We start from the raw sequence: 13,070 nt of genomic DNA on the forward strand, positions 1-13,070 counted from the left end.
ATAAATTAATTATAATCAAATGAAGTAGTCTGTGGATAGTTTATTAAATATCTACTAATTCATTCATCATTAGGGAAGCCCCCCCGCCCCCCAAAAAATAAGCTTAACTTCCAAAGACATTCATTTGTTGTGATAGCCCAGTCAGAAGTAGATATTTTGGATTGCAAAACATGTGCTCATATTATGTACAAAACATCTGAATATGCGTTTATACACTAGGCTATTCACATCAAGTCAGAGTTGAATAAATGTTGTATGACCTTCATTTTTGTAGCTTTTTCTCCTTGATAATATTAACACAATTGAATTTCAAGTTTAAAAAGTTTGACTGACTGTGCTTTGTGTGGCTCAGGTCACCGTATGAATCAATATCAGTGACAGTGCTGTTTGTTCACAATGCTGGTCTTTCTGTGCAGTGGAGAAGCGAAGGGGGTTAAGACCGTTGGGCCAGTAACCGAAAGGTTGCTGGTTTGAATCCCCACGCTAACGAGGTGAAAAAAAACATGTCTGTGCTCTTGAGCAAGGCAATTAAACTTAATTGCTCCTGTATGTCTATCTGGATAATAGCATCTGCTAAAATGTAAATTACTCTGTTTTATAGTTCTCACTTCACTGCTATGTTTGATGAAATGCTAGTAATTTGCTATGTCATCGTAGTCACTGTCAGAAAGAGACTGGTCCGGATCTTCCTTCACGGTAACATCACCAATCCCCTCTTCATCTTGGACTTCTATGTTCTCATAATTCTCTGTGGAAGATGAGCAGCTTGAATCATCTGTATAAAAGACTCATATTACCATTTACATACATCCACAATAAGCTACATGTTTTCAGCAATTTGCATCTACAATGCCTTCAGAAAGTATTTACACCCATTGACTTTTTCCATATTTTGTTGTTACACAGCCTGAATTTAAAATGGATAAAATGTTGATTTTGTGTCACTGGCCTACACACAATACCCCATAATGTCAAAGTGGAATTATGTTTGAAGACACTATGTGCAATAATAGTGTTCAACATGTACACCACACACAATTATCTGTAAGGTCCCTCAGTAAAGCAGTGAACTTCAAACCGATTCAACCTCAAAGACATTCAAGGTTTTCCATTGCCTCGTAAAGAAGGGCACCTATTGGTAGATGGGTAAAAATAAAAAAGCACACATGGAATATCCCTTTGAGCATAGTGAAGTTTTTCATTACACTTTGGATGGTGTATCAATATACCCAGTCACTACAAAGATCCTTCTTACTCAGTTGCCAAAGAGGAAGGAAACCGCTAAGGGATTTCACCATGAGGCCAATGGTAACTTTAAATCACTTACAGAGTTTAATGACTGTGATGGGAGAAAACTGAGGATGGATTAACAACATACTCCACAATAGTAACCTAAATGGAAAAAAAGGAAACCTGTACAGAATAAATATATTCCAAAACATGCATCCTGTTTGCAATAAGGCACTAAAGTAAAACTGCAAAAAATGTGACAAAGAAATGAACTTTATGTCCTAAATACAAAGGGTTATGTTTGGGACAAATCCAACACATCACTGAGTACCACTCTTAATTTTTTCAAGTATGGTGGTTGCATCATGTTAAGGGTATGCTTGTCATCAGCAAGGCGTAGAGAATTTTTTAGGATAAAAATAAATGGAATAGAGCTAAGCACAGGCAAAATACTAGAGGAAAACCTGGTTCAGTCTGCTTTTCAATAGACACAGGGAGACAAATTCACCTTTCAGCAGGACAAAAACCTAAAACACAAGGCAAAATATACATTGGCCTAGTTACAGTTTTGACATAAATTGGCTTAAATCTATGGCAAGACTTGGAAATTGTCACACCCTGATCTGTTTCACCTGTCCTTGTGCTTGTCTCCACCCCCTCCAGGTGTCACCTATCTTCCCCATTTTCCCCTGGGTATTTAAAACTGTGTTTTCTGTCTGTCTGTGCCAGTTCGTCTTGTATGTTCCAAGTCAACCAGTGTGTTTTCCCTGTGGTCCTGCCTTGTCTATTCTCTTTTGCTAGTCCTCCTGGTTTTGACCCTTGCCTGTTTTCTGGACTTTACCCACCTGCCTGACCATTCTGCCTGCCCTGACCTCGAGCCTGCCTGCCACACTGTACCTCCTGGACACTGAACCTGTTTTGACCTTTTGCCTGTCCACGACCATTCTCTTGCCTACCCCTTTTGGATTACTAATAAATATCAAAGACTCAAACTATCTGCCTCCTGTGTCTGCATCTGGCTCTCGCCTTGTGCCCTTATAGAAATGGCTGTCTAGCAATTATAAACAACCAACTTGACAGAGCTTGAAGAATTTTAAAAAGTATTAATGTGCAAATATTGTAGAATCCAGGTGTGCAAAGATTTTAGAGATGTACCCAGAAAGACTGACAGCCGTATTCATCACTGCCAAAGGTGATTCTAACATGTATTAACTCAGGGATGTGAATACTTATTTAAATAGATATTTCTTTATATAATTTTCAACAAAAAAATCAAATGTTTCTAAAAACATGTTTTCACTTTCGTCATTATGGGGTATGTGTTTTTAATTTGTTTTATCCATTTTGAATTCAGACTGTAACAAAGTGGAATAAGTCAAAGGGTATGACCACTTTATGAAGGCAATGTACATTACAGACAGCACATGACTCTAGAATCTACTGCACAGTTGTGATCCATGTAGGGGAATACAGGTACTTGGTGCCGCCGTTGAACATGCCTTGCTTAATCTTTCTCAAGGGAACCTACCCTTAATCGTAATGCATCAATGTTTGAACATTTTAATCACCCCTTTACATTAACGGCATAGCCACAGCAAATAGTGGTGCTGAGGGTGCTGCAGCACCCCCTTATAAATTGAAATTAAGTAATAAATAATACATAAAAATCACAATTAGTGAACTAGGCCTTAATTACTCCTGTATGAGAAGAGAAAAATACTCCTCTTTACTCACAGTCACATAGCAGCCTAGGCCTACTCCCAACCGAAAGCCTGTGACTTGTCAATGTGATTTTGTTTCACTGAATCTCCATCTATATTTGGTTAATTCTCTGGCTGGGCAAATAAGTAGAGGTGGTAGCTCATCTATTTGTTAGCTCATCTATCACTGATTAGAAACATTTAGTATGCAATAATGTACCTTAAATCAAGTGTAGGCCTATTATTATGCTCAATAGCGTATAGGCAACTCCAAAAGCCTGCAGAGGTTGTGAAATATGAACAGGAGACTCATGCTTTTGAAAATATAGATTGCTATTATTCTCTATCAGTATCATGATGAAGATACTCTCAATGTAAGACCCTACGCCTGCTCCCTATCAAAGCGGAGTGAGGGTAGAAAAGAGATGAAACGTGGATCAAAAAGCATGGGCTTGCCTTGGGCTCTGTTTCAAAATCACTTTTTTTTATATGCCAGCAGTTCCACACGTTTCTGTGACGCAAGTTGTGTGGGAAAAATATGATGTATTTTATTCTGTTATATTTCATTATATTCTCAGCCTACTACAAAATATATGTGTGTTGACTGTGATCAGTGTAGCCTAAGTGTCTTGTCTGTTTAATGAACAAAATAACTTGATTTTATATGCATGGCACAGCCATGTAGCCTATCGGCTGCATAGACCAGTAACATCATTAAACTGAAAATATGGCATTCTATTATTTTGAAAATAAATTGTATTGGTCTTATAATGTTCCTTAGGACCTGCCAAAAAAACGAATTAATTATGGATATCTTTGTGATGGTGTATATTTAATAAATGTATTAAAACAGACATCCACCCACATCTACTCCCACTCCTAATTATGCCGGCATGTGCACGGGAGATATAAAAGAATGTGGTGGATGTCTGTTTTAATACATTTATTAAATATACACCATCACAAAGATATCCAAGAATGTGGTAAAAATGGGACTATGTGAATTGGGTTCTAAAAAACATTGGCAGATTTTTAAAATAAATAAATACAGGCAAAATGACGTAAAGTCTGTCTATAAAGGGTATTAGTGTCTGTAATCTAATTGACTCTGTCATTCTGAGGTGTAGCTCTCCATAGCTTAATGGCAGATTAGAGTGAAAAACAGAGCCAGACAATTTCCTCCATCTGAATGAGGACAGTCGCTCTCTTCCGCTCTCTCTCTCCCTCTGTTGGACTCAAGTATGTGCCTGCCAGAAATACTACCCTTTCCATTATTCACTGTGATAGTAAATCTGGCGAAAACTAAAGGAATTAAGTACAATTTAAATCCTCACAGATGTTTATGCCCCATACCCAATGGCCCCATCTGTCAGACTACCTTAGTTCTTTGAATTTAGTTTTGACACAACCTGAAATCACATTGGCTTATAAACTTAGAGAAGCCTTTGAATATGATTTGTTCTGTTTCTTTCAGGGATTACACCAGTGGTGTCAAATTAATTTGGCAGGTTTTGAAACACAATATGAGACCAGCATGGAGACTGAGAATTAGTCTCTGCAGGGAACATTACACGGTTCAATGGAAATTCTGTTCACCTTTGAAATACACATGCACAGACTCATCAGAAATGTATCAGCTACCTTGATTTTGATTGCTCAGTAGGTGGAAGTTACTGTTCACAGGCTGTTGCTGATCCTGGTGTGTACTGGTTGATTGCACAGGGGAATGTGTATAGGTATTCTCTGAGGAGAAAATGAGAAAATGTGCTCCCAGTGAAGTAATTACGAATCTACATATTTTCTCCCAAAAACTTTCAAGACAATACTTTCATGTACTGTGCTGTAGTGCAAAAAGCCTTTGCCGTTGTGTCTACCCCATCCAGTGTTTAGACACAGCCAGATGAATTAGGTGGTGTTGCTCTCGTGGTTTTGACTTGAACGGACCTGACTGTAGATGCTGTTCCACTGCCATCCCCACGTTGTAGTAGGATTCCTCAGATGATGTACTACTACTCGATCCCAAGGATGGCTCTCTTCCACAGATCAAGTCTGTGAGGGCAGTTTCTCTCAAATCTGGACCTGGGTGGTTAGCATTCCACACAGTTACTCTGTTATCGTTGATTCATGCGAATGGATTTCATAGATGCACTGACTCACTCTGTTGCAGCATTTGTCATTGAGCATTTTAGACTGACCTGAGTCCAGCAGCTCCTTCTCCAGTGTCTCAATGTTCTCATAGCATTCCCCAGAAGACGTGCTGGATGACACCAGCGAATGCACTGGACATACAAATGGTTGTTAGTGTTAGTATGTTACAATAAGGCTCTTATTCAACTTTTCTGTCACCATGGCTAGTTTCAGCAAATTAGAACTTTTCTGATTCCTTGTCCTGCAAACGGTTGTAGTAAAGTCTCAGATTTTAAGTGGACATTATGTCCTTTTAAGACTAAGAAGAAACCTGTCGGACATGGACACAATATGATCATGGTAAAAATCTGGTTCACCCAACCTGACAGTAACTTACGACTTTGGGTGGCAGGGTTTTTTCTCTCAATGCCGTTGATTGTCTCAGCAACAATATTATATTTCTCAGGAGCGTCCGAAGTGCCTGCTGTCTGCGCGGTTTCCCATGGCTCTCTGCTTGTGCTTCCTCCATTGTCAAGGACCCTGACTAATGAAAACATAAAAGACCATTTGGTTGGCACTGTGATTGGACCACTTTCTCCCTTAATAGCCATGTGTCACTTCCCATCTTTTGTCTTTTAGAATTGCACTATTTATCCAAAACTATGAAGATGAACTGACCAAGTGCAGTAGCCATGGCAACAGAGGGTTGGTCATTGAAGTCATAGTTTTCATAGTCAGAGTCACACGAGGCGTCGGTGTCATTCTGAGAGGGCTGTTGGGAAAGGTACTGTGGAGCTGCATGAAAGGCCACAGAGAAAATGTATTCTGACAAATGGGATACTTGAACTAATAAGACATTTCCTGAAATTGCAAGTAACTAATGGGCACAGAGAGGACAAGTGCATCAGTAGGAACTCACTGTAATCAGCTGTGTCCGTGGTGACAGTGAGGAGGTTGACTCTCTCCCCTCGGACAGTGTGTTGAGACTGGATGGACAGCAGGCGGCCATCTTGTCTTTGGTGAACCAGGAGTGCTAGTAATGAAGGGAAAGTTTTGCCTTTGAAACTTCTCTTTACCGAAGCTAGGATAATAGGTTTGTTGGCCTTTTGTTGTCTTTGATGTTGGACAAGAAAATAAGGACAATACATCTCAAAACCAATTAAATATTTGAATTAGACCACCGTCACATATGGCACATATTCAAAGCATTATCATCCCTGTGAAATAAAATATGCTGTTTTTTTAAGTTGGTGTGAAAACAACACTGGTGGTGGGACTCTTAATGAGCAATCAACCAACCCAGTGGTATCCATACTGTTCCAGTTGGGTGATTTCCTTTGTGTACTCTATTGAATCACATTGTGTTGTTGAATTATCAGAATTGGCAAACCATTGAGAAGAATATGTAATACCCTTCTGACAAAGCAATTTCTCAGTGTTAATTACTGCTCATTGATGATAGCCTGTTTGTTGATGATGGTGTGAACAAATGGGAAGAGTGACAGTTGAGTCTGAGGCAATGAAAGAGAAAGAAAAATAGAGAAAAACGATGACTCACCAGCTCTCCTCCTGTAAGACAGGAAGAGTGAAGCATTGGAGAGGAGTGTGAGGAGGAGGGCTATAGACAATGCGATGCAGCCCCAGACAGCAGCTGTGGGAGGAGAGGACCAGCTCTCTGCGCTGGTGACTAGTAGAACTGAGCCTGCTGGAAACAAGAACAAATCATAGTACAGACTAGATAACATATTATTCTTGACATGTTCATATGAGCAGAGCAGACACTCTTGGTGTATTATTACATGTGTGTCAGCATCTATTGAAGGTACCTGTGGTTGAAGTCTGGGTGTTCTGTTCTGCCGTCTCGTTGCCTGATCGAGATGGAATTCCTGTCAGGGAAATGGAGAAGTCCTAGAGGTGTTAGAGAACTAGAATGTATATCAGATCCATGGCTCACTTCTCCTGAGTGTTCAAGGCACTCTTGTTTGAAAGACGGGGAAAAGGTTTGTTTAAAAAAACATTTGCTCAAAAATTGTAAATCCAAGAGGAGTTGTGTTTGGTCATCTGTGTATCTAATGATCTACTGAACCAATATCTGACTCTTATTCAAAAGTTAGACATTGCAGTCAGTCATTTGGCAATTACTGCAAGGACTGTGTGTGTTTTCTCTTAAAAAATGTACTTGAAATGTGTAGGACTCACAGATTGATGGATGTAGCCTTTGAGTAGGCCTACATAATTAATTATCACTTGAGGTGTTCGAAATTAATCGGAAACATGGTCAACAAAAATTGTTCATTTAGATGCAAGATTTAAAACCCATGGAAGTGCTGAACAACTGTTGTTATGTTGAGGTCAAGGCAGTTTGGATGTTTTCTCACCAAGGAACTCGTGAACTTGGCTCCCAGGTTGAACATCTTTCATTGAGGGTCTTCCTCAGACAGAGCTGTTGTAACGTGATATTGACGTGGTTTGTCTACTTTCTGAGTGACATGCATTACTTAGGCCTGTGTGTTTTTGTGCTGCCTGTGTGTTTCATTTTTATTTCCCGTTAATGAAAATAATAATAATTAATATGCAAAGCAGCTGTCTCTTTTCGGCTTATGACCTCTCAGCGCTAAGATGATGGGGACTTGGTTCACCACCAAGACACCGGATGTTCAATCATGGTCATGTGTTTTACATGTTATTACTGCACTATCAATATTCAGACCAATCTAAGGAGAATATACGAACACTATGTTACAGCATAGCTATTTTAAATAGTGGGCATAACATTAACTTAGCTTCCATTCACGTTTAAAATATCATTTTTTAAATGACATGATTGTGAATACAGTAACTGACAATGATAATATTATAGCTGCAGGCTTACCTGAACAAACCACTGCAGCGTCCTCTTTGTGTCCACAGTCGTTGACTGTCCCCATGGAGGGACACTCCCATAGGTTCCTCTCGCTCCCCCCACAGTTCACCTCATCTAAGAGAACCAGACCAACACCCGCTTCAAAGGACCCGTCCTGCCCGCTCACATTTAGGGCAGAGCCACAGCCCAATTGAGCACAGACCACGCCACCATCTCTCAGGTCCCAACTATCATCACACACCGTTCCCCATTTTTCCTCTCTCCACAACTCCACCCGTCCTTCACAGTGGTGTGAGCCTCCAGCCAATCGCACGGCCTGGTGCCCTGAGGAATAGACAGATCAACCAATCAGTTCATAGATCATCAGTTAACCTCGATAGAAGCTGGGCCTCACTCAGGATCTTTAAAAAGCAGATTGAAAATGGAAGTGTGCTGAAAGGAGGAACTTGTTGCAAAGCGTCCACAAAACACTTTGAGAGCAACCCATACGATGGCTCTCCATGGCATGCAATTTGCAGGCGTTACTGCAACAACGTGTTTGTGGATGCTTATCAACAGCGGTAGCTATTACTCTTGCTCAAGATAAATTGTGCCGATCCAAGCATAAGCTTTGCAATGAGGGTCTTACCACAGGTTATTTCAGTCAGGTTAGAGCAGTCAGTGTATGAGAGCTCTGTACAGTTCTCCACCAGTAGGTCTCTGTAGACACATTGGCTCAGACACGTTGAGCTGGAGTAGTTTAATGTAGCTGTGCCATTCTGTCGGCGCTCGTACACTGCCCCGCAGCTCAGGTTGGTACATATGTCCTCCACCACTTTGGCCCACTCTGCAGACCCAAGGTCAAAGGTCACTGGCCTCCACAGCCCTCGATGGAGCACCTCGACAACCCCAGAGCAGTGCTGAGATAGCCTGGGGGGGTGAGATATGGCTGGGGGGATGGAGAGATGCAGAATCAATATGAGAGTGAGATACAGATGACTGTTTATACACTGCTCAAAAAAATAACGGGAACACTAAAATAACACATCCTAGATCTGAATGAATGAAATCATCTTATTAAATACTTTTTTCTTTACATAGTTGAATGTGCTGACAACAAAATCACACAAAAATAATCAATGGAAATCCAATTTATCAACCCATGGAGGTCTGGATTTGGAGTCACACTCAAAATTAAAGTGGAAAACCACACTACAGGCTGATCCAACTTTGATGTAATGTCCTTAAAACAAGTCAAAATGAGGCTCAGTAGTGTGTGTGGCCTCTACGTGCCTGTATGACCTCCCTACAACGCCTGGGCATGCTCCTGATGAGGTGGTGGATGGTCTCCTGAGGGATCTCCTCCCAGACCTGGACTAAAGCATCCACCAACTCCTGGACAGTCTGTGGTGCAACGTGGCGTTGGTGGATGGAGCGAGACATGATGTCCCAGATGTGCTCAATTGGATTCAGGTCTGGGGGACGGGCGGGCCAGTCCATAGCATCAATGCCTTCCTCTTGCAGGAACTGCTGACACACTCCAGCCACATGAGGTCTAGCATTGTCTTGCATTAGGAGGAACCCAGGGCCAACCGCACCAGCATATGGTCTCACAAGGGGTCTGAGGATCTCATCTCGGTACCTAATGGCAGTCAGGCTACCTCTGGCGAGCACATGGAGGGCTGTGCGGCCCCCCAAAGAAATGCCACCCCACACCATGACTGACCCACCGCCAAACCGGTCATGCTGGAGGATGTTGCAGGCAGCAGAATGTTCTCCACGGCGTCTCCAGACTCTGTCACGTCTGTCACATGTTCTCAGTGTGAACCTGCTTTCATCTGTGAAGAGCACAGGGCGCCAGTGGCGAATTTGCCAATCTTGGTGTTCTCTGGCAAATGCCAAACGTCCTGCACGGTGTTGGGCTGTAAGCACAACCCCCACCTGTGGACGTCGGGCCCTCATACCACCCTCATGGAGTCTGTTTCTGACCGTTTGAGCAGACACATGCACATTTGTGGCCTGCTGGAGGTCATTTTGCAGGGCTCTGGCAGTGCTCCTCCTGCTCCTCCTTGCACAAAGGCGGAGGTAGCAGTCCTGCTGCTGGGTTGTTGCCCTCCTACGGCCTCCTCCACGTCTCCTGATGTACTGGCCTGTCTCCTGGTAGCGCCTCCATGCTCTGGACACTACGCTGACAGACACAGCAAACCTTCTTGCCACAGCTCGCATTGATGTGCCATCCTGGATGAGCTGCACTACCTGAGCCACTTGTGTGGGTTGTAGACTCCGTCTCATGCTACCACTAGAGCGAAAGCCAGCATTCAAAAGTGACCAAAACATCTGCCAGGAAGCATAGGAACTGAGAAGTGGTCTGTGGTCCCCACCTGCAGAACCACTCCTTTATTGGGGGTGTCTTGCTAATTGCCTATAATTTCCACTGTTGTCTATTCCATTTGCACAACAGCATGTGAAATGTATTGTCAATCAGTGTTGCTTCCTAAGTGGACAGTTTGATTTCACAGAAGTGGGATTGACTTGGAGTTACATTGTGTTGTTTAAGTGTTCCCTTTATTTTTTTGAGCAGTATATTTCCCCATGTAGTGTAGCCACATGTACAGTACATGTTATACAGCATAATACACACGCATTGAATGCCGTGGCTGTTTGTTGGCCTATCGGTTGCTGTGCTCTTTGCAGACGTTCAGCAGAGCAGCCACATCCTGTGAGTCATGTCCTGTGGAAATGTCACTGGGTGGTGAATTCGAAGGGGGACACTGAAGTCGACTAACCTAATTCTAGAAACACCACAGGACCAAATACTCTCAGTGGTTTCAAACCATGTGACACTGGAGCCTTTGGTAATGCATTTCACTCTTCAGTCTTCACTTTTTTCCCTGTTTAAATGTGGTGGAATTGCACTTCATGTAACTCTGTGTTGTTATGTGTCGAACTGCTTTGCTTTATCTTGGCCAGGTCGCAGTTGTAAATAAGAACTTGTTCTCAACTAGCCTACCTGGTTAAATAAAGGTTAAATAAATGTAAAAACATTTTTTTTTAGGTTCAACAAATAGAGAATGAGAACCAGGTTAGTGTAGTATGATTATAACTGAATAACTAATTGTTAGTATTTTCCTTAAAAATCTGAATCCACTGGACCATTTGATATCCTCTATGACACGAATGACAATTGACCCATTATTTTCTTATTTTAATTTTATGTTTGTGTGTTAGAGAGAGCATGTTTGTGTGGGATGTTCCTCCCACTTTGCACTAACGGAGCCTTACGCATCATCGTCACCCTCAGAACAATGAAAATATCGTCGCACTATGGCTTAATTGTTGGTGACCTGTATCATTATAGTAAAAAAAAGCCTTTGCCTCATCTCATTTCGATCTCAGTATAATGACTTGTGAGCAATCAAGTTCTCTGCAGGATCGTTGCTTGAGGTTGTCTCCTCCCTCTAAGAAGCACACAGACACCTTACCCATTCATTCCTCTATTTTAGCACCTAGCAATTTGACTGGACGGGCACGAGGGATTGGAATTTGGGGTTTAGGAAGGAATGGGGGGTGGTATTCAGAGAGTAAGATCGATGTAGATTGCAGTGGCCTCCGGACCAAATAAAGCTTGATTGTATGCTCGGGTTCTGAGGATCTTTTTAGCATAATACCAACCATTTAAATAAAATTGGAACTCACTTAGATTGGATGTCTGCTGCTCATCAGTCTCTCTCGACCCAGAGAAGTTCCCCGGAACAGAGTGGTCTTGATTTAGAAAAGCTGAAATATGACAAACAACAACAACAAACTAAACTAAGATAAATGATAAATTATTGTAGTTATGCGTAGATGGGAGTATTCATGCAGCTGTCCAATCAGTTATTTCAGCCTACTTCGTGATGTCAATGCTATATGAAGCCCAGGGCACGCAGCGACACAATACAAACAAGTTATTGAATTTGGCTCTAATCAGAATAATCTTTTCCATTTTATAAACTGTCTGTTGGTGGTATTTCAAGGTGGCTACACAATAGTCCAATTAGAAGGATATAATATGGTGTCTGTAAATCACTATATTTACACTGGTTTTCATAACAGCTATTATCAACTGCCTCAATTGGTTAATTTAGTTGTTAGATGGGTATTCCATGAATAACATCTGTGGCTCATTGTTGAATTAATCAATGCAGATAATGCATCATCTTTGTGAAGCAAAATAATAGTTTGTTCATGCTTTAACCCATGTCACAGCTCTCCTCCTCAGAAAGCAATTCATATTGAACTATCACTTTGTTTATGTATCACTCTGTGGCAAATTAGTGATTCATACAAAAACAATTACGTTTCAGCCAATCATTGTTTACTAAGGTTGGTTGATTTGAAATCCCTGCACTTTTATGTTGCGTCAAGCGGTCTTTGAATTTAAGTTAGCTAGTAGTAGCTAGCTAGTAGTATTGACTGTTGCAGTAAACACCTTACATTTGGAAGTAAACTAATCCTCTGTAAGATTATGCAGCATTTAGCCTACACCTAATTGGCATCACTACGGTCAGCCCCTGCTGACACGTGCTGTCAACAAGTAGAATAAAACGCCATGCTCTTGTACATTCAGACATGAATAAGAAGCAAACAGAAATGTATAAAAAAATATGGTGATGTAGAAGCATAATAAAAAAGCAAATGTGATTCCACTGCCAAATATTTTGATGTGCATATCTTTAGTATTATCAAACAACTCATACAAACAATTCTAAAATACATTTGATGCTGTGTTTGATTTACATAGAGAACAACCGTCATACTTTACATCAAAAGAGCCACTGAAGATCATATAATTGAATACAATCAAAGCAGAAATATTAGATGAACTGTGTTACCTTGAGAGAGGACCAGAACTGGCAGAAGTATTGGCATCCTGAACAGTTCCATCTCACAGAAAACAGTTAGGCCGGGGTCCTTTGAGCATACTCCTCAACCGGAAACAACTTTGTTCTTTTAATATTAATAACAATCAAACGAGAAATAATGCATGTTACTGATCTTATCATGAATCAAGCAGTGTGCTATATGTCAGAACTTGTGTACTCACTCTATTTTTGTTTGCACTGCTGCAACTTGTGGTTTCCATGAGCATCGTCTCTGACACAAAATCAAATAGGCTTCTGTCTGTAGAG

At 41.3% G+C, this 13,070-nt stretch overlaps 1 protein-coding gene across 3 annotated transcripts; it reads right to left on the reverse strand.

The window, feature by feature from the left end:
* Window positions 1–25: 25 nt before the first annotated feature.
* LOC115179516 (T-cell differentiation antigen CD6) lies at window positions 26–13,070 on the reverse strand. Of its 3 annotated transcripts, none has more exons than XM_029741132.1 (14): window positions 12,986–13,070; window positions 12,774–12,881; window positions 11,596–11,676; window positions 8,549–8,848; window positions 7,930–8,244; window positions 6,884–6,943; window positions 6,616–6,762; window positions 5,977–6,090; window positions 5,736–5,852; window positions 5,455–5,601; window positions 5,126–5,209; window positions 4,875–5,009; window positions 4,572–4,673; window positions 26–748 (listed from the first exon to the last, which is right to left on the reverse strand). In XM_029741132.1, the coding sequence occupies exons 2-14, from the start codon at window positions 12,823–12,825 to the stop codon at window positions 633–635; spliced, it is 1,770 nt and encodes a 589-aa protein (XP_029596992.1). In that variant the 5' UTR covers window positions 12,826–12,881; window positions 12,986–13,070; the 3' UTR covers window positions 26–632. The 3 variants fall into 3 exon arrangements, with proteins under 3 accessions (XP_029596992.1, XP_029596985.1, XP_029597002.1); XM_029741125.1 differs by having other exon boundaries at window positions 12,774–12,888; window positions 12,986–13,062; XM_029741142.1 differs by lacking the exon at window positions 4,572–4,673 and having other exon boundaries at window positions 12,774–13,054.

Source organism: Salmo trutta, chromosome 3 (genome assembly GCF_901001165.1).
Source record: "Salmo trutta chromosome 3, fSalTru1.1, whole genome shotgun sequence".
NCBI lineage: Eukaryota > Metazoa > Chordata > Actinopteri > Salmoniformes > Salmonidae > Salmo > Salmo trutta.